The sequence below is a fragment of the Melanotaenia boesemani genome, chromosome 24 (assembly GCF_017639745.1).
Source record: "Melanotaenia boesemani isolate fMelBoe1 chromosome 24, fMelBoe1.pri, whole genome shotgun sequence".
Taxonomy (NCBI): Eukaryota; Metazoa; Chordata; class Actinopteri; order Atheriniformes; family Melanotaeniidae; genus Melanotaenia; species Melanotaenia boesemani.
In genome coordinates, this window is record NC_055705.1 from 18020412 (window position 1) to 18040386 (window position 19975).

The window sequence follows — 19975 nt, forward strand, 5'->3', positions numbered from 1 at the left end:
GAGGTGCAGTGGACTGTAATCCATTTAATGGAAGAGTCATAATCACTTTAAAGTCGAACTAAAAAAATAATGGCTGTTTTTTTTTCTTTTTTTAATATTAAGTCATTATTATAATATCAAATAATTTGAATATATGTATCCTTCAGTACTGCGTATTATGTTAAAGTTGTTGCAGTGTACAAGGTACCCCCAGGGACGGGGGTTGGCAGAAGACAGATTTCAGATTGTTTACTTAACAAACTTTTTACCATAAAGTGTTGCAATAGGTCTCAAAAACCATATGTATCAAATATGATACACAAGTAACACACATTGAAGTGTTTCAGATATGTCCTTCATAAAATGTTTAGTGGATGTACTTCTTTTCTTGCCAGAAATGTAGAGTATGATCTCCTATGTGCGGAAATTACACATAGTTCATTTATTATATAGATGCTATTATCCACAGCAATTCATAGGTGAGGAACAGATTGGGGACAATGTTGGGTTCAGACACTGGGGAGGTTGAGAACTGAACCAGCAATCTTCAGAGTGAAATATATTAATTTCCCTGCAATTGCTTGTAACATTTGGCTTAAAAATTTTTAAAATGACAAGGGCTAAGATGCTGAACCAAAAAGAGGCCGTGGTGGGTGAAAACACAATACAATCTGTTGTTGACTGGCAGATGAGGAAACATCATACTTCAAGCCAAATAAAGTGTTTTAGAAGCACTTCATTGCATTGCTTGTCAATGAATTGGTAATCAGTGCTGTTGATAAAGACGATTTAAACTTGAAAATGGGGATGGACTTGTGAAAAGCCTATTAATTTATTTAATAAATTGTGGTGCAGATAAATTGTGGAACCTTTTAAATAGAGAGGATTGTCCAAACATTTTTATTGGTCCATCTTTTCATCTTCATTAGCTGTTCCTTTTGTAGCTGTTTGTGCACAAATACATTTTGAAAACATTTTACTAACTTTTTCTGGAGCAAGGCAAATTATCTATTTTCAAAAAATGCATCATTTAATCTCTTCTAGATGAGGCAGTTCAACTTCAACAACATTTCATGATGACAGAAGCCTGCTTGAAACACTTCCTGCTCAATCATCACACAAAAGCAAAGACATCAAAGCTTACAGTATATCTGTTTTAGTTTACATGACAGTGGAAGCATGACAACTGACGTAAGTCACATCATGGACGTTTTTTTCAGTCTTATCTCTGCGTGATTTGGCATATTACCAGTTGTTGGATCTTTAACTGCTTAAATTTAGTTTATATTACTTTGAAAAACTTCCACATTAGTGAGTTTTATCTGCTAATCTGTCATGCTGCTATCAACCAAGGCAATTCTGTACAGGTTTCAATTAAACACCAAATGTCTCATCCCTATGTCAAACAGGATCTATAAAGTTTACTATGGCCTTTTTATGAATGGGGAATACGCTTTCAGAGTATGAAAAACCACTCAAAGAAGGATTTGCTATATATTCCAGATTAAATTTATATAGTTTATAAAGTGTTTTTATGACTGTTAAGTATCTTGTCAACATTTCTTACTCCTATGAATCATTAAGCACTAAAGATAGCAGGATGCAGAATGCACCGAATCTTCACTAAATCTTTGCTTTTAGACAGGATGAAGGATTAAAATAACACCCCAACACCCCATCCTCATTTGTCATGATGTTGAGCCAGTAGACATAAATCCCTTCTTTAGCTGCCTGTCTTCATCCTTTAACAGTCCTTTTGTTCCGCTAATGCTATGCATCAATTGGTCCCAGGTGAATGCGTCCCGCCAGGAGGGCAAGCTCTTGGAGGAGTGTGACGTCCTGATTGATATCATTCAGCAGAGGAGACAGATCATTGGCAACAAGATCAAAGAAGGGAAGGTAAGGTGAACACATCGAAAGGTGAGGAGTGACAGCAAGTATCTTTTATTTTGTCCAGTCCTCATATTTTCTCACTTTTTTTTACCTTTTGAGATTTTTGAGTGAAAATTCATTCATTGCCCATTTTAAGGCTGACCATTTTCCTGCGTTGAATGATTTTCTTCCTTACATGGTGTATTTTTTTTTTAGCTTCACCTAAACATGTCACGAATCAGAAGTTTAATGATAAGCATTAACAACCCAGTTAATTGACTGGCAATACCATTAACTTCTTTAATCACTTTTTAAACACACCAATATTTCTTACAGCTACCATTAGACCTAATTTTATATCCAATGCAATACCTCATAGACCTGATCTTTTAACTGCTAACAGATGGTAAACTGCTCAGATATATGCAATGCAAACCCTTCGACACATTCTGAACAGATGGGCGGAAACAGTCGATTGGGCCAAACAAATCCCAAAGCATCTGAAGGGGATGTTTGCTTTAAACCCAGATGATTTCTTAAGCTGTGTTTTTATTAAGACTCGAAATGCTTTGAAGACATATTTGTTATTTTGAAGATAATACAGGAATAGTTCCCTTTATTCAGACATTTCCACAAATGGTTTTTGATGGAGATCATCACAGTTGCAGCCAAATTTAAGTTGCTGTTGTGATTTGGAAGCCAAACTGCTGATGAAATGTCGTTTGACCTCAATCTTTCCACTGACCTCAATCTGCCTCTTAATATCACAGCTCATAGGGAGTTAGAATGAAACTGGGTGACAGACAAGAGGAGGTGAAATCCCAGATTTGTGTGCAGCAAAATCATTCCCATGCATGAAAAATTTTGTATAAGCTTTGTGCGTTGAAAGCCTTATATTTTTGCCAAAAAGGTCATTAGTAACTGTTTTTATTGATGACTTTTCACAAGAAAATGTATGTGCAATTGCATCCATAGTGTGATTAGTGTACATTACATCCTAAAGTGTCTGATTCATTTAGGCCTAGTAACACGAGACAAAACACACTAAATCCCGGTCCTTGAAACTTTCTCAAAATAAAATAGATGTGGTGTAGCTGTTATAGATTTACAATCTATAACACTGATATCAGTTAAAAGAAACTTGCAAAAATGGATGAATTTTTGTATCAATCAATCCTTCTTTGAGAATCAACCATCTGTTTAGTAACTGTAATAAGATCCCTCTCTACGTGCCCATAAAACCCCATATTTTCACATCATTTCCTGTGATCTCTCATTTTGTCCTTGTCCTCATTGATCCACAAGACTTAAGCTTGCCAAAGCCATTTTCATGTATTGTTGCTCTGACTGTTTGATTTGTCTTAAAAAACTCTTCTGAGAAATCTTTTCCTCAATGTTTCCAGGCTCAAAGGCTTCGAAAGCTCGCCCAACAGATTTCCAACTGCAAGCAGTGCATTGAGAGGTCTTCCGCCCTCATCACACAGGCTGATCAGACACTGAAAGAAACTGATCACGCTCGCTTCCTGCAGACAGCCAAGAGCATCAACGAGAGGTCAGGCAGCCTACACACTGCCCACACATGCCAGGATTACTCAGCATAGCATGCAAACATGGAAAAACATATGCCAAAAGAAGCATCAAGCATCACAAGTAGTAGAGGGACTGTCTTAATCTTTTTCCTGGTCCTGTTTTAACTTTCTACCTTTGGAATTTAAAGCAGAACTAAATGTCTGATATGGGAAATAAAGGAAAAAACAGACTCTAATCCACATTGGTTCATATTCAACCACAGCAAACCCTCTTGCAAAGCCAGAAGCTAAAACTTAATTAAGCAAACAAGATAATGTCATCAGCAAAAAATAATCAGAATCTATCAGACTTTAGGAGTTGATGTTTACTTACCCCATCAAATCTCATCCAAAAGCAAATGCTAGAATTGTGTATAACACATGCAATATTGATACGGTACTTAGTTTTATTCTTTAAAAGTCCACTTGAAACCTGTTTAAAGTGGCCCACTCTAAAACTTTGCAATTTCATCTGCAAAATAAAAAGAAATAGTTTGAGCTCCTTTTAAATTTGTAAAACTTTCTGCTAGGGTTTCCATGGCAACTGCATCGACCCAAGTGCTGATACCTGAGATTCACCTTACGGACACATTCGACACCTTTGCCCTGGACTTTACCAGAGAGAAGAAGTTGCTGGAGAGTCTGGATTACCTCACTGGTAAACATTTGTGTTTTTATCAGGTTTTCTCTGTTTCAGAGACATTATAGAATATACCATCATTTGAGTTCACATGCATCATCATCACTTGACTCTTTTGATTAAGGAGTCACTGATGAAATATTTCTTTGCTTTGTATCTAGTCCTTTGATTTAGTTCCTCAGTGGCCACAAAACCTAAACATTGCCGCTAATTAACATTTCTATTTTAGCTTTAAATTTGGTTCTCTTTTTAATTCCTTTGAAGAGCCCATCTTCAAGCACTGTATTTGAAGTAACAGAACCCCAGCCTATTAACTGTTAAATTAATTTTCAACATTAATTTTTGCAAGGACCCATCAAAATGCCACTGTAAGATTTATGAGGACACCAAGGACAAAAAAAAGAAGAAAAAAAACAAGGCATCGTGTGTAGGGGTTTTGAAGGTCTTAGAAAATGGCTGGGCCATATTTATTCTCTGTGATGCATGAAGGCTTTGCCGGAGGGCCTTTTCACTGAGTGAATCAGTCTGAATCATTCCACTTTGTGCAGCCACTCATGACAGAAGGCTTGGGAGTGGGAACGAATGACAGACACAGAAAGAGATAGGAAGTGGCTTTACAATCAATTTACGCTTGGCTTTTATATCTCTGTTTCTTTACCACTGTCTATCTTTTTCTACAAGAGGCTTCATAGATTGAATACAGAGGGATGATTTTATTTATTTCTCTGAAGAGTAGGCAGTCATACCAGTTTATTAGTTTATATAAATCATCACTCAAGTTTAACAAAGTCAATCTAGTGTACCTAGTTATGTAAAGACATTAGAAGTTTTTAGTACTAATAGGACTGCGATATTAACTCTTTCTGCCTTGTTAATGCAGGCTGCTTCAGAAGATTTAACACTTTCCCCTTAGATTGTTTTTAATTTTCAACCCTACCGGAAAGAGCATCTTCAATCCTGTGTTTAATGATGCCTGTAAACTCATAAACTAAAGCAAATGAACATGTACAAGGTTAATTAGGGGTACTGTTATTAGCAACAACTGACATTTGAGTGTGGTATCAATTTGCTATATTATTAATGCAATTTGCAACTCTAACAGAATACAGAATTAAGAACTGAAATAAGTTTCCTGCTCTTCATTCTTTACAGCTCCAAGTGCTCCATGCATAAGGGAAGAGTTGTGCACAGCTTCTTACGACACAATCAGTGTCCACTGGACTTCGGATGACGAATTCACGGTGGTGTCCTATGAGCTCCAATATGCCATCTTCACTGGACAGTCCAACATTGCTAGTAAGTGTTTAGGGATGATAAGGAATACGTCAATCAAACAAGACTTTATGGATTTAAAATGAAAAAAAAGTCTTTAAAATATTGTTCCATCTACATTTTATTGAAGATTAGTAGTTTTGTGCAAATTTGGGGATAGCTCAAAATCCTGGGGAACTTACCATTAAAAGAAGGTTGGTGGTCTTGTAGGAAAGAGCTATTGAAACTGCAAAACACACTCCCTGGCGGGGGCAAGATAAGTTAGTTTCAAGTTTAAAATACAAATCTTTTTTAATATGTTATGATGGTTAAAATTATATGTAGAAAGTTTCATCTACGTGTCCAAAACAACAGGATTAAATGGCACTCCAGGATTAAGACATTGTATCAGTGAGGATGACAGCTAGAAAACAAGTCAGCCTCTCAGAGCCACACATCATGACACGATGTCTTGTAGAACAACAGACGTGCAGGATACACAGACATACGCATTTACTAAATACACACCAGACCCAGAAAATCTTGAGTACACTTGAGTGAGCAAGAGCTACAAGGAAGAAAATGGGGTCAGGGCACCTGAAAACAAGCTCCTCTCCATCTCAATCTAACTGCTTTTTATCTACCTTTCATCTAGTCTTTATTTTAGATTCAAAAGCTTTTCTGCAAAATCTACCAACCTTGAATTTTTTTTCATGCCTATGTTTCTCCTTCAAATACTATTGTCCAGCTTGAACTCCATGATAAAGAATTTGTTTAATTCATTACTCCAATTTTCAACTTATGTTTCTCCATTTGTTTCCTTATTATTACTTAATTGTTTCAAGCATGTTAGGAACTGACATTTATGTTGCTAATTTGACACTTTATTTGCTTTGTGCTGTCAAATCCCTGCTATTTCTCTTTTGTATGCTGGTGTGATGTTGTTGTTTTTTTTCTTTTTCTCCTTTTCCTTTCATTTATTGCATCTACTAATGATAGAGGTGTTGTTGACGGCATACAAGTCAAGTGCCAGACATTTTCCCCCTGGAGCCATTCAGATGAAGTCTTGTGACGTTAATACAATGATAACACAAAAACAAAAATGCTTCAGCAAAAATGCACAGCACCTCATTGTAAATTGTATTTCATGTCTGAAATGTACAAGGACAAATTTGAACCTTATCTGTTTGTGTTTTCTCAGCAATAAAATGCAATTCTTCATTTAATTTGTCAAATTATTAAACTAAATCTTAAGTCTTGTAACATATTCCAACAGCCAAAGAAACTTCTTTTAGTAATAATCTTTCCCTAGCCCATATTGTCTTAGCAGTATTCCCAATATTTTCTAAATATTTAGTTTTATTAGCAATATTAACAATGTTGTTGACAGAAAAAATGTAGTTACGACATGACCAAAATTTAAGTCTGTGTAAATATTAGATTCAAGATAGATGAAACAAAGCCCTTGATAGCTTAGCATGCTAACTTAGCTAACTTTAGTGAGTGTAGATGTTAAGTAGATTTTGTTGTTGAACTAATTTAATTGACATTATGAACTTAATGGCAATTTTACAATTTTCAATTGTTAAATCTACAGAATACAGCTTGAAGAAAATAGATTTTGAGTTTAGCCAAGGCTAATGAAGGTAATCATGATAGTTACTTTTAGTTTTTCAAGAGAGATGAAACACAACTTACTGTAACTTAGCATGCTAAGCTAACAAATTTTAGTAAGTAGTTATTTTGTAGTTTTTGTTGATGGACTTATTTTAATTTACATTATTATTAATTTACATGAATTTAGCTCATGTTAAGTAAGAAAATGAAAAACTTAATGCTAATTTGACAATTAATTTTTAGTAGATAAATCACAGAAAACAGCTGGAAGAAAATGGACTTTAAGTTTAGAAAAGGCTAATAAAGGTATTTAATAGCTAATTCTACTTTTAGCTTTATAATCTTGGTAGAAACCAGTACAGCTGAAGTGTGAGTTTGAAGTTTGACTAATAATTCTAAACTAAAGACAGTAATTAAAAGATGTGGTCTTAAATTCATTTGGACAAGTCATTAGTTCCTATTTTGTTTTTTGTAAGATGAGGAGGCCTCTAATTTAATCTATTCCACATAAAAGGCTCTACTTCGCAAGAACAGAGAAATTTCTTAGTTTGTTAAGGTGACAAGAATAAACACAAACTAAGTTCTGCTTCACTAGCTGTGTGGATTTCACAGGACAGTATCTTTATATGCCTTATATGTAAAGACATGGATTTTTCACAGACATATAAACTTAGACATATAAAGAATGAGGCTTTTTCAACTCTTGTCCTTGAGGGCCTCTGCTCGGCAGGTTTCAGTTGTCCCTCTGCTTTAAGACACCTGATTGAAATGAAACATAATAATTCTTTGATTTCAAGTCCTACCCAAGTCTGCTGATTAGTTATTACTTTGGGCCAGGTGACTACCAGGTGGTATATATTTTCATACCTCTTCACTGAACTATCAGTTCAACCTTATTTAACTTTTTATATTGGCAGAAAAGCAAAAATGGAAATTTTCAACTTCCTGCTTTTAACCATACTTCAGATTTATGAGCAATTAAACAATAACGGTCAAACTTACATAATATTTTCCTCTGAGTCTTTGGAGAGAGAACACCTTTCTTTTTTCTTGTGGAGTATGCAACTGCCTTTAAGAATATAGTTGAGCTTATGTTCACCCACACACAGACACCTTTGGAGGGAGCTCAGAAGAACATAGGAGCCATAAAATACATAGTAAAAATGCAAACATTGCAAAAATTAAATTGTTTTTTATGAAGCCAGGTGTGAGATGTGAGCCATTCCTCTAGTGCTTTTTCTCACCCTCTTCCCACTTTATTGCATTTTTTTTTTTTTTATTCACAGCACGATCCTGTTTCACAGCTGGACATATCTCCTTTTAAAACCTTATTAATAAATGACTTTATGTGCTAAAAGTGATTAAAGTTTTACTTGTGTGTATTTTTAATCAAGTTTCTTACTCATGTTCTTCACCTAGGTCTCTGTAACTCATTGGAAAGCTGGATGATTGTTCCCAACATCAAGCAGAACCACTACACAGTGCACGGTCTGCAGAGCGGCACCAAGTATATCTTTGTCGTAAAGGCTATTAACCAAGCAGGAAGCAGGAGTAGTGAACCGGGTACTCTGAAGACCAACAGTAAGAAAATTAAGATTTTAACTGATGTTTAGTTTGTTTGTTTTTTTGGGTTTTTTTTTTTTTTTGTTTACTTGTCTGTAAAAAGATATTTAACTGACAAAAAAATCTTTTTTGTAACCAGGCCAGCCATTCAAACTAGACCCCAAAACTGCTCACAAGAAGTTGAAGGTGTCCCATGATAACCTCACAGTGGAGCGGGATGAAACCACATCCAAGAAAGGCCACAGCCAGGACAAGTTCTCCAGTCAGAGCAGCTATGGCGTGGTGGGAAATGTCTATATTGACAGCGGACGTCACTACTGGGAGGCTCTGATTGGAGGGAGTACATGGTAAGGCGTCTTTTTACTGGTAATTTAAAATGTCTTTAAGCAAATGTTCCAGTAAAACACAGAATTTTTCCTCTTTTCCACAGGTACGCTATTGGTATTGCTTACAAATCAGCTCCCAAACATGAGTGGATTGGCAAAAACTCTGCCTCTTGGGTGCTGTGCCGCTGCAACAACTCCTGGGTGGTTCGCCACAACAGCAAGGAGCTAGCTATTGAGCCGTCGCCCCACCTGCGACGCGTCGGGGTCTTGCTGGATTATGACGCAGGATGCCTGACATTCTACGACGCCGTGGGCTCCCAACACCTCCACACATTTCACGTTTCTTTCATCCAGCCTGTGTGTCCTGTGTTTAACGTGTGGAATAAATGTCTGACAATTCTCACTGGTCTGCCCATCCCAGACCACCTGGAGGGATTGGAAGCAAGCAACTGAAAGCTACAGAGAACAAGACTCAATCATTGTTAACGCATTACTTTAAAGCTGCACTGGGAAAGGGATTGGACAATCCTAATTTTTGGATAGAGAATGGAAGAGTGATTTATCCTATTTTGCTTCAGTTTCCCAAATTAAATTCTGTGCATGTGCACTTCTGTACCTAGAGGCAGTGAAGAATCAGTGAAATAGTAACTGTCTCCTCTATAACAGCATCTGCAGTATCCAGCACTCTTTATAAAAAAAAAAAAAAAGAAAAATAGCTGGATTTATCATTGTTTGATATATTCCATTTTCCCTTATTGGTTTTCTTGAATACGTACTATCACAGACAGCCCCTTTTTTTTTTGATGAATGAGCATTTGAGTTTCCAAATTTAGATACCTGGCTCTTGTATAAAGTTCCCTATTGTAGCTTCAAAGAAAAAATACCTAGCAAGTTAGTTTCAAGCCTCCCCAAAGTCAGTTTACATCTTTTTTCTAAAGCAAAGACGATGATCCTTGAAGGTGTGGTTCAGTTTTGATTGATGGCCATAAGCTGGAGTTCATTCAGCACTAAATGTTTAGTGTTGAGCTAGATAATCCTCCTCTAAGGCACTTTGGACAATGCTGGGCATATTTGTAGTATCGCAATGAGGAAAGAAGCCACAACGTAATCACAAGTTTTCTTTCATCTTCTTCTATTTTTCTTCAGTTACCTTTTCAGCTACAGCACTTTGAAAAATCTCTGAAAGTACTCAAAGTCCATACACACAAAACATGGATGTTATAATCAGTCAGGTTGATGAAAAGAATAGAATAACAGATGTATATTTTGTAAATCTATTGCACCCCCCCCCCCACCCTCTTATTTGACCCTTGCTTATTAAAAAGGAACCAAAGTAGCCATGGCTGTTTCTTCAGATGAATTTTAGTCTATGTTAATAAATGATTAATTATTTTTAAAAAGTAAAAGAGAAGAAATAGGATGCTAATATTAAATGAAAGATTACCTTAACATAGACCTTGTTTTTGCACATTCTTTACAATTAATTCATGTTTTGTAGCCTAAAAGTTTAAATATTTTTTGTGCAATTTACTTAGATTCATTATGGGACAGTGTTGTGTTCTGCCATGTACATTTTGTTTTGTCACCATATTTTTATTTTTATTTTTTTTTTTTTTGTGCTGCATAATATGTGACTTGTGTTACAGCTGTAGCCCCAGGTTATAATTAAAGATAAAGGGCAAAATATGCATCAAGGTATAATAATTTCCCCTAATTTGTTAGCTAATCTTATTTTGTTAACTTTTTTTCATTTTTCCACATAAGTATGCAGTCACCATCTGAAAATATTCAAATTTCCATGAAAATAACATAAACACAGGGCTGTACTCAGACTTGGTCCTTGAAGGACACTTTCCTGCAGGTTTTGGGTGCTTCCCTGCTCCAACACAATGACCCAAATTAAATGGATCCAACAGATTGTCGCATATTACACAATGCCCTATTAATTTGAGTTAATGTATTGAAGCAGGGAAAAGTCTTTACAGAACTCTAAACATGGACATGGTCAAGTTTATTTCTTTATGATTCGTTTGATGTGTAACAGTGACATAAATGTGAATTTTCAGTATAAATGCAAATATTTGGTTGCATTTCTGGATGAGATTTGGTTTGCTATCCAGTAATTTAATGGTATGAAGGACAAATAGGGTGTTCTTTAATTCTTTATGTTGGCAGTGTGTTGAATTATGTGTTTCTTTGCATCCATTACAAGTATATAGTGCTTTAATGTTTCCATTTCCACTTTATGACCATGGTGGTATTTGGTCTGTGTGTTAACCTTTTTATGGAAAGCAGTGCTTTCTCCACTAATGTCTCAGATACGTCTATCAGAAAATGGAAAATAAACATTGTTCCCTTTAACATTAAAGTTAGTTGTGTTTCATGTGGATTTGAGAATGTCAAAAGCTGATATAAAAAAGGAAGGTGTGATATGCCAAGAGCAATTTAAGTCTTTCTTTCTCCAAAAGCTCAAGTAATTTAAATGTTAATACTCTGCCCCGAAAAAAAAAAAAAAAAAAAATCAGTGTTCTTCAGTTCTAATTCATAGTGGAACAACTGCTGCAAAAGGTGAAATACTCTTATTCCTCATGATGAAACATACAGGAGATTTCAATCTCTTTGGTAAGTGTAGATCTCAGGATACAGAATCCAGCAAAGGCTGTGAACTTCCTGCGGAACAGGAAGTATTCGAGTTTATCATGTGAACTTCCCACGGATATCAGGGGCTCTTCCTGACTTTCCAGGAGCAATTGTTCTTAGACGCCAGGGGTTCATCGCTAGACAGCTTTCCTAGATCGTCAGCTGAAGCTTTGTGTGTTGTTCACACGGTTTAGTAGTGTGAGGGGGCAGAAAGAGGTTACTGAACAAATAATAGAGAGGATAGTTTACAGGTCACCATCTGCAAATAATGTACCTGTAAGTGGTTGCCACAATAAGCTTTGGAGTTTTGAGGTTAGCACTGCTTCTTGACATCAGTGCTAGTTTTCATAGCTATTGTACTGTAATTGACTGTAATGTAAGTTAAATTGTGTTATAATCTAAATTTAGCATTAGGATACATGTAAACCATGAAGAAAAAAGGCTACTATTAGCTTTAAGTGTTATATACATTTGTAATCTGACAGCTGTGCATCTTAACCACAGTTTCACGATTTGTTTCGATTATCTTGCCAACAATTTGATTTGATTCAGCGATGCATCCTCTAGTTTCTTTATCACTGCATATTGCTAACTTCTTCATCAATGAATACAAACAATTATTAAATTTTTTTCAGAAATCAATCTGAATATCCTGATATTGACAAACATCACAAACATGTGAACAATTATGTTATTTTCAACTTTATTATTGAACTTCATTTTTCCATTGCCAGATCATCATGAGACATTACTATAATGTGACATTGTTATCAAAATTTCTTGCAGTCAAGCAGTATGTTTTGTCCCTTTAGTCTTTCCGTAGTCAGTTTAGATAGAATATGGAAATTAAGATGATGTTTTTTATGTCCTCCCTTATGACCAAAAAAATTTGCTTGTAGGTATCCTTTAGTCCGTTTGTGTATGCTAACCTCTAGCTTGCCAATGGTATTCTCTGTAGACGTTAGCATTAAGCTAATCTATCAGTTTTCATACATTTTTATGGGCAATCTTACGTGATTTCCCTGAGATAATAAACATATTTCCAGTGAGCTACTCATGTGATCTGTAAGTTTGCTTAGGTTCACAGTTTTCCCAAGTGAAGTTTTCAAAATAGTTTCAGCCTTGGATCTGTGGAGCTGTTGTAGCAGCTAGATCATACCACACACCCATGTGGCGGCATTATATTTACATTACAGTATTATAGTTGATTATGTTCAGTTGCTGCACATTGCAGAATCGTACACGTCTACATCCCAATTCATTGTAGAAATAATTAAATTCAACACCCCTAGTATGTGTGAAACTACAAGAAGAACATGGTAATTTCTTAATATAAAGAGTAAATAAATAAATATAAGTTGCTCCGTGTATTATGTACTATTGCATGTCAGATGGTACTTTAACAACTTTTCAAAATAGGGAAAGCACTTTTTAAAGAAAAAAAAAACTTTTGCAGGTGATTAGTTTAAGCCCTCATTTATGCTGCCTTTATGTGCAAAAATGTTAAACATCATTGCCCATTTTTCCTATACATGCTTTCAATTGACATGGTTTTGTGGCAATGCGTCCAGTAGAGGGCAGTGCAGAGTTCAGAGTTCACTTCCAAACTCTATAGCAGGGGTGCCCAAAGTCGGTCCTCGAGGGCCGCTGTCCTGCAGATTTTCCAATGTTTCCTGCTTCAGCTCACCTGACCCAAATGAAATAGATCCAACAGCCTGATAAGTTTTGCACAATGACTCATCAATTTGATTCAGGTGGTTTTAGAGCAGGAACACATCAAAAACCTGTGGCTCTTCTTTGTTGTGGATTGTGGCCCTTGAGGAATGGAGCTGGGCACCCCTGCTCTATAGTAAGTCTCAATAGCACACACAGCAACCATTGTTTAGATCATGATAATTTTAGGAAAGAGGCTAAAAAAGGCAGCACAGTAGATAACAGTTTGTGCGGTCATCACAACTTCTTCTTAGTTCCTTTTGATGGTCACATGTAAGCACACATTGCACAACATTGCGCCCACAATTTCTTGTGGTACTGCCTCATTTGCTACATCTGGCTATGCCTCCTTAAGCTCTCTAAAAACAGACTGACGTATGTACATAAAGGATGCAGAACATGGGGGAAAAAACTGTAATGTCTACATTAGGCTTTACATTTTAAGTCAGGGGTGGACTTCAACCAGTCAGATCAATGAGATGAACAGGTGTTATACCTCATGACTGATGCCACTCCTATTTCCGCTTTAATGAGGAAAAGATCAAATGGAAAATAAATTTAGCTAGATACATTACACACTAATAATTAGAGTCTATGCACATAATTGGATGGCTGGGATCTAGATGCTTTAAAAGTGGCTGGAAAACTTTGGATATTACTCTTCAGGGACAATGATGAGGTGAAATTGGAAAGGAAGAAATTTATTTATTTTTATTCAACCTTTATTTAACCAGGAACTCTCTTGAGACTACTGTCGCTTTAGTTAAGGGAGACCTGCCCAAAAGGCACGCTACAGCAATCACCACATAAAAACACAGTAAACAATAAAACAGCTTTATATTGATCAAAAGAAACCAAGTTACTGACCTTTAAGGTATCCTGGAAGGTATTCCAGGACCAAAACTGAATGAGTGTAGTGGCAGTAGAAATAAATGGTGAGATTAGTTTGACAGTTTGGGAAAACAAAGCTGATGAAGGCATTGGCCTGAGAAAGAAAAACACAACCTAGGACAAAACATAAAATATAAGATGGACACCCACCCCCACCAAAAAAATAAATAAAATAAACTAAGTCACCCAAGAAACCCACGAGAAAAAAAGCTACTAACCCACAAGATTCACTTCTCAGATGTTTATATCATTTATTTGAAAATAAAAATAAATTATTTCTGACATTTTCTTTTAAATTAATAAAACCTAATCTGCTTGCTAGCCCTCTTTATTTTTCATACAAAACTTTGTGTGACATTTTAAACAATCAATGCTGTAACTTAACGCTTTTTTTGGGATTTTGCTGCTTGGCTGAAATATCCCCCAAAGGTTGACAACCAACCATTTTATTAACCTTTATCATGGGAAGGAACTGCTGAGCTTGTGTTGTTCTTTACAACCTTGGCTCATGTGCAGCTCTGTACAGCACCATTATGCTCACACGTGACAACTAGTGAGGATGTCCAACAACTTAAACAGCATATTTTTTTTTTTTTTTTTCACCTGAAGGGCACCTTCAGTTTAGTTTAACAAGACGCAGAGACAGTGACTCAATTTTTCCTCATGGGAATTTGAACCACTGACCGTCCTTCATAAGACCGCTTTACTCTCCTTTAGGCAAACGCTGCCCCACTTTTGTACAAAGCATCAGGCCAGAGCTGGTTCAGTGTGCTGCTGCCACTGCAACTACACTTGTCTGGGCAGTCTTGGGGCTCTATAGTCCCCAGAGAGTTTTTTTTTTTTTTTCTTTCACAACCAAGTAACATCAGAGAGAAAGACTTATACAGAAACAGCATCCAAGCTCCAGGGAAGACCATGCATGCACTCCATAGGCTGTAGCAATCCAAATGGCTGTGTGCATGGTGAATAAAAAGGCATGCAGCAATTTGTCCTTTCTGCAGGCAAATTTGCGCTTCAAGCAAACAGGTTATTGCCATTTTCTGAGATGAGCAGTTACACAATTTCACAACCAAGTTGATATTACACAGAAAAGCCAAAAAGAGAAAATGATTTATTTGCTCATTGTGAATCCCTCGTCTATATTTATGAACTGATGAGTCACCTTATGAACTAGAAAAGGGAACTCACTCCTTTAAATGTCCAGCAGATGTCACTGTGAGATTCAGGAAAACGTGCATGCAAGCACCCACAGGAAAGTGACTAGATTGTCATTAGAATGACTATTTGGCTTCTGATGACTAAGGCCTGGGTCAGACAGTAGTTAATGTTTGAGTAAGTCTCCAGTAAATGAATTCAGGTCAGATTAATGTCCTCTGATGTGATGGAATCACATCTTTTTATGTATGTGTCAGTTCCCATTTCAAAGATAGAAGTGATTTTCTAAAAAACTAATAATAATTTGATTGACAATCTTTAAGCAATTCATGCTTCTTCAGAGAAACTATATATTATATTTTACTTGTGGAGAAGCTTTTGGTTGAGCTCTGGAGGACACAAATCTACAACATCCCTTTATTAGACTATACATGTGCTCATATCTACTGATATTAACTTTATTGTGTTTAAAAGAGAGAAAAAAAAATCAATGAATAAAAATCTGTGTGTCTCATTCAGCCTTACATTGGTTATATTGCGATTTCTCTATCACACAACTAAATTCTCATGTGTGACTATTATTGCAAACCAGAGATGTGCACATGTTTGGATATGAGCAGAGACAATTATATAAAGCTTGACTGCCCTCATCATGCTCCAGCCGAGTTTGGAAAATACAATCGATGGACAATCAGTTGCTTGTTGGTCATTTTCTTTCTCCCTAAAAGGAAAACAGAAGAGACTAAATGATAAGTTAAAGTCACTCTGCAGCAGGAACTTTCCTAGGGGTCTTGGAACGCGTTGGAGCAGAAAATAAAAGTGCTTCTGAGCTTTCTGTCAAAATAGATTCTGTGTTGTCTATTCAGGCTGATAGGTTCATAAACAGTACATTTGACTTGCTCACAGCAGAAAAAGACAGTTTATGACAGCATGAGACAATCCCTAACATGACAATTGTTGGTGGGGCAGGCCTTTTCTGACACCTGTTTAAGAACATCTCTTTCAAGCAGAAAAAGTTCTGTGAGAACAAACTGTGTCTTATCAAAATTCCTGTTAAGTCTACATGTGGCTCTGTACTCTTTGACTACAGGGGTCATTTCACTATTGATGATATTATTTATCACTACAAGCCTCACCTGCCTCCCCTGACAATACAAAACTAATACTCACATTTGTGAAAGTACCAATGGGCAAACGATAATGAATCAATAACAGAGATTTAAACTACCAAAAAACAAAAAAACAAAAACTAAAAAAACAAGAAAATATGATGAGGCGTATCTTGCCCTGGGCTTGAGCAGGTTTTAGTCAATGGTGGGTGTAATAAAGACAGACCACAGCGTGTCGTATGTCTCAAAATATTAGCATCTGACAGTATAAGCTAAACAAGTAAAAATGCTACTTAGGGACTTTTTATCCTGAACACAAAGAAAAGCCTGTTGATTACTTTAGAAATAAACTACTAACCTGTCATATTTAGCAGAGTTGTTTTACTAAAGCAGCATCTGTCTAATTGAAAGCTCAACTTACTTGAAATATAAGTGAATTATTCTACTTTTTCTTGTTAATTTCTGAATGAGCAACCTGTGTTAATATTGATTAAATCACCAGAATTCAAAGTTTGAAAAACAACTAAGAAGTTATTTGAGGATGAAAATTGATTCTGTGTTTACATTTTTATACTTTCCATTTAGAATAAATATGAATTGTGGAGCAAATTTGCTCTATTCATTGTCTCTTGCTGCTATAAAAGAAACTGTGTGTGTTTGTATTGATGTGTGAGTGAGAGGGGAATGCTGATGAGATATGAAACATTACCAGTGATCAATACGCTGCCAATTGAACAGTTTTACAGCAAAGATGGACCACTGAGGGCAGTCAACCATCCCGTTTGATATGCCGTTGCCTATCTGTTCCACCTTCTGGTCAAGCTTCTTAATAAACACCAGGGTTGTGGTGCTGGTTGCCAGCAAGAATCCAGGAACTTGGCTGACATCTGAGAAGGCCAGACTTTTGGCAGTGCTACCACTTGATGGCTTGGTTGAGGTATAAAGTGGCCAATCCTCACATGGGAACATGTTGCAATGCTTTTGGCTACTAGCTGGGCTCAACCTTTTAGAAGGTGGAGCTCCTCAGGGCACAAATACTTGTCTGGAGTACGGTAAGGAGGTCTGCAGCTTGTTACTTGTGTTTATTATCAACATTTTAATATTAAAATCACCATTACTTTAACAAATGTTTCTTTCCTTTTCTGGTATGATATTTGTGATTTTTGCTATATTAGCCTTATGAAAACTACCTCCAGCTTACTCATTCTCATAATCTTTGGTCTCATTTCAAAGATCACCACCTACAAAAGGTGCAGCAGAGATAAAAGGTCATTAATTGGAATCCTGTTCAGCTCACTAGCTTATCTAGACTCTCCTGGTCAGCCGTTATCATCTAAATGAAATTTAAATCTCCCTGCCAAAGCCTTTTTTTTTTTTTTTGTGAAACCTTTTCCTCATTTCTATTCTAATGCACTTGATTTTAATCAGGAACCTGCTCCAGCCCTGCATTCCAATCTCCACCAGTCAAAGCACCACTAACGCTTGTGATGAGCAATTTAGTCTATCGATCAGGCAAAGCCAGGGACAAAATTAAGCCGAAATGAAACAATGGTCAATTTGTAAAATGGTAGCGGCTTAGTTAAGTTCAACTTTGGAGTTACAAAATGTAATGGTGAAAAATATTAATAATCCAGATGTTAAGGATAGTAGTGGATGGCAGGAACCTCACAGAAATGAAGAGATGATGATGGAAGTAAGAGGTTTATTAACAACAATAATCTGGGAAGTGGTCAAGTCCAGAAAAAGCTCTGTCACTGCAGACTGGCTGGAGATCTCCAAAGTGCAGAAGATCTGGTGGCTGAATCTAGGAAACGAAAAGAAAAAAAGGTCACTCAGTCTGACTAAGGCCTGGTAAGCGCGTAACAATTTTTTTAATCTTGTGAGATTTTTTTATCTGGTTGAGGCCTCACTTGTGAAGATAAAGAAAAAAAATCAGTTTTGATCGTACTTTCTTTCTTTCTTTATTAAGATCCCCATTAGCTTTTGCAAGGCATCAGCTATTCTTCCTGGGGTCTTTAAATTTTTGCAATTGACAATAAAAGCACAATACACACATAATACAAGACAGTACACTGTGTGTGGTGTTCTTCGATAATGTAAACACAGAACAAGACACACATGACAATGTAGAGCAGATTATTGGGACAAATCTGCTCGTAACACACCATAGACCAAATGATAATTGGAGAAGGAAATCTCACGATGATTGGGCGTTTGCCGTCCGAAGTCGGGAAGAGGCAAAATTGGGGCAAAACCAGCCTAAAAATGGTTATGTGTGTACCAGGCTTTAAGCTGGACAGAGATGGACAAAAAAAGAGGATCAAACCTCTGACAGAGGAAACCCTAACACAAGAAGTGGACTTAATAAGAAGAAATTACACTAATGAATACATTTCGGGCTTATCTTGGCCTCTCTGTAAATTCTCACGTTGCATTCTTAGCTATCTCACTCCAGGTTCTCTTTATCATTCATCCCACTTCTCCATTTTTCTGGGTTTTCTTTTTAAAACTTTTCTCTGACAATCACTCACTCAATCCCACTTCGATAGGTCTTGCAATTTCCTTCAGACAGGCAGTCAAGAATCCAATTAGTTTGCACTTTTCAATCATAAAATCTTCAGTTAGGTAGAAATAAACTTGGACTGACATGCTTTTACCGCCTTGCTGCCTAATTAATGCCTATAATTTATTGCACTCCAAACTGGGAAGAGCTTTTGAACACCAAAGTAATTGTAAAATAAAAATATAAAAAGAAACAATACGGGACCAACTAAGCAACAAGAAAAGATAAAAGCAGGAAATAAAACTGAATAATTGCAGGGTGTTAGCCAGGTGTTTGAACCATTGCTGCTTATTTCCTTTTCCACTTTGATAAAGTCAAACTTTTTTTTATAGGGCAGAAAAAATATAGATAATCTGAATTTCATTGGTGCGTTCTGTTTCGTTCTTTCTTTCTTTTTTTTTGTTTTTCCAGATTTATTTAGCTAACTAAAGTGCTGCAAGGCAGGAAATCAAACAATAATCTAGATGAAAAGAAAAACTAGACAGTTAATTAAAAAAAAAAAAAAAAAAAAAAAAAAGAATAACATTAACAACTACAAGGATCTTCTTGATAAAAGCCAAAACCCAGAACTATATATACTGAGTAAAGCAGGGGTGTCCAGCTTGGATCCTTTTGAGCCACAATCCTGCAGGTTTTTGATGTGTCTCTGCTCTAACACGAAGGAGAAGCAGGGAACATTGAAAACTTTGGAGGAACGACTCTGGACACCGCACAAGTTGTTCTAAAATTGTACACACAAAATGAATATACACATACAAAAACGCACAAACATTAAAATTCTACAAACATTTTTTACCTTCAACCTCACAAATCCTAGCACATTTATGTTCACAAAGTCTCCTCTCTGCAGACCAATCACTGAATATGTGTCCATAAATTGCCTGGTATCCACAGACAAAATTGCATCTGTGCACTGATCAATTTAAAAGTGCATGAGGGGTTTTGTACAACGGGCCAGAGGTATCATAGCAATACCAGAGCCACAACATTCCTTAATAAGCCACAACATAACAGCGAAAGTTACAGGAAGTGAGAATCAATGGAAGTGAATACTTTAAACATGCAAAAGGCAAAGGCAAATTTATTTG

General features: G+C 36.3%; 1 protein-coding gene across 2 annotated transcripts in view; it reads left to right on the forward strand.

Moving 5' to 3' along the window:
* Positions 1-11184, forward strand: part of LOC121635202 (E3 ubiquitin-protein ligase Midline-1-like) — a 65729-nt gene extending 54545 nt beyond the window's left edge. For both annotated transcript variants that reach the window (XM_041978291.1, XM_041978290.1), the window contains exons 4-10: positions 1771-1878; positions 3255-3403; positions 3950-4077; positions 5212-5355; positions 8347-8508; positions 8630-8837; positions 8921-11184. In XM_041978291.1, the coding sequence (XP_041834225.1) occupies positions 1771-1878; positions 3255-3403; positions 3950-4077; positions 5212-5355; positions 8347-8508; positions 8630-8837; positions 8921-9269 (1248 nt within the window). In that variant the 3' untranslated portion in view covers positions 9270-11184. The remainder of the gene's footprint in view (positions 1-1770; positions 1879-3254; positions 3404-3949; positions 4078-5211; positions 5356-8346; positions 8509-8629; positions 8838-8920) is intronic.
* The last annotated feature ends 8791 nt before the right edge of the window (positions 11185-19975 follow it).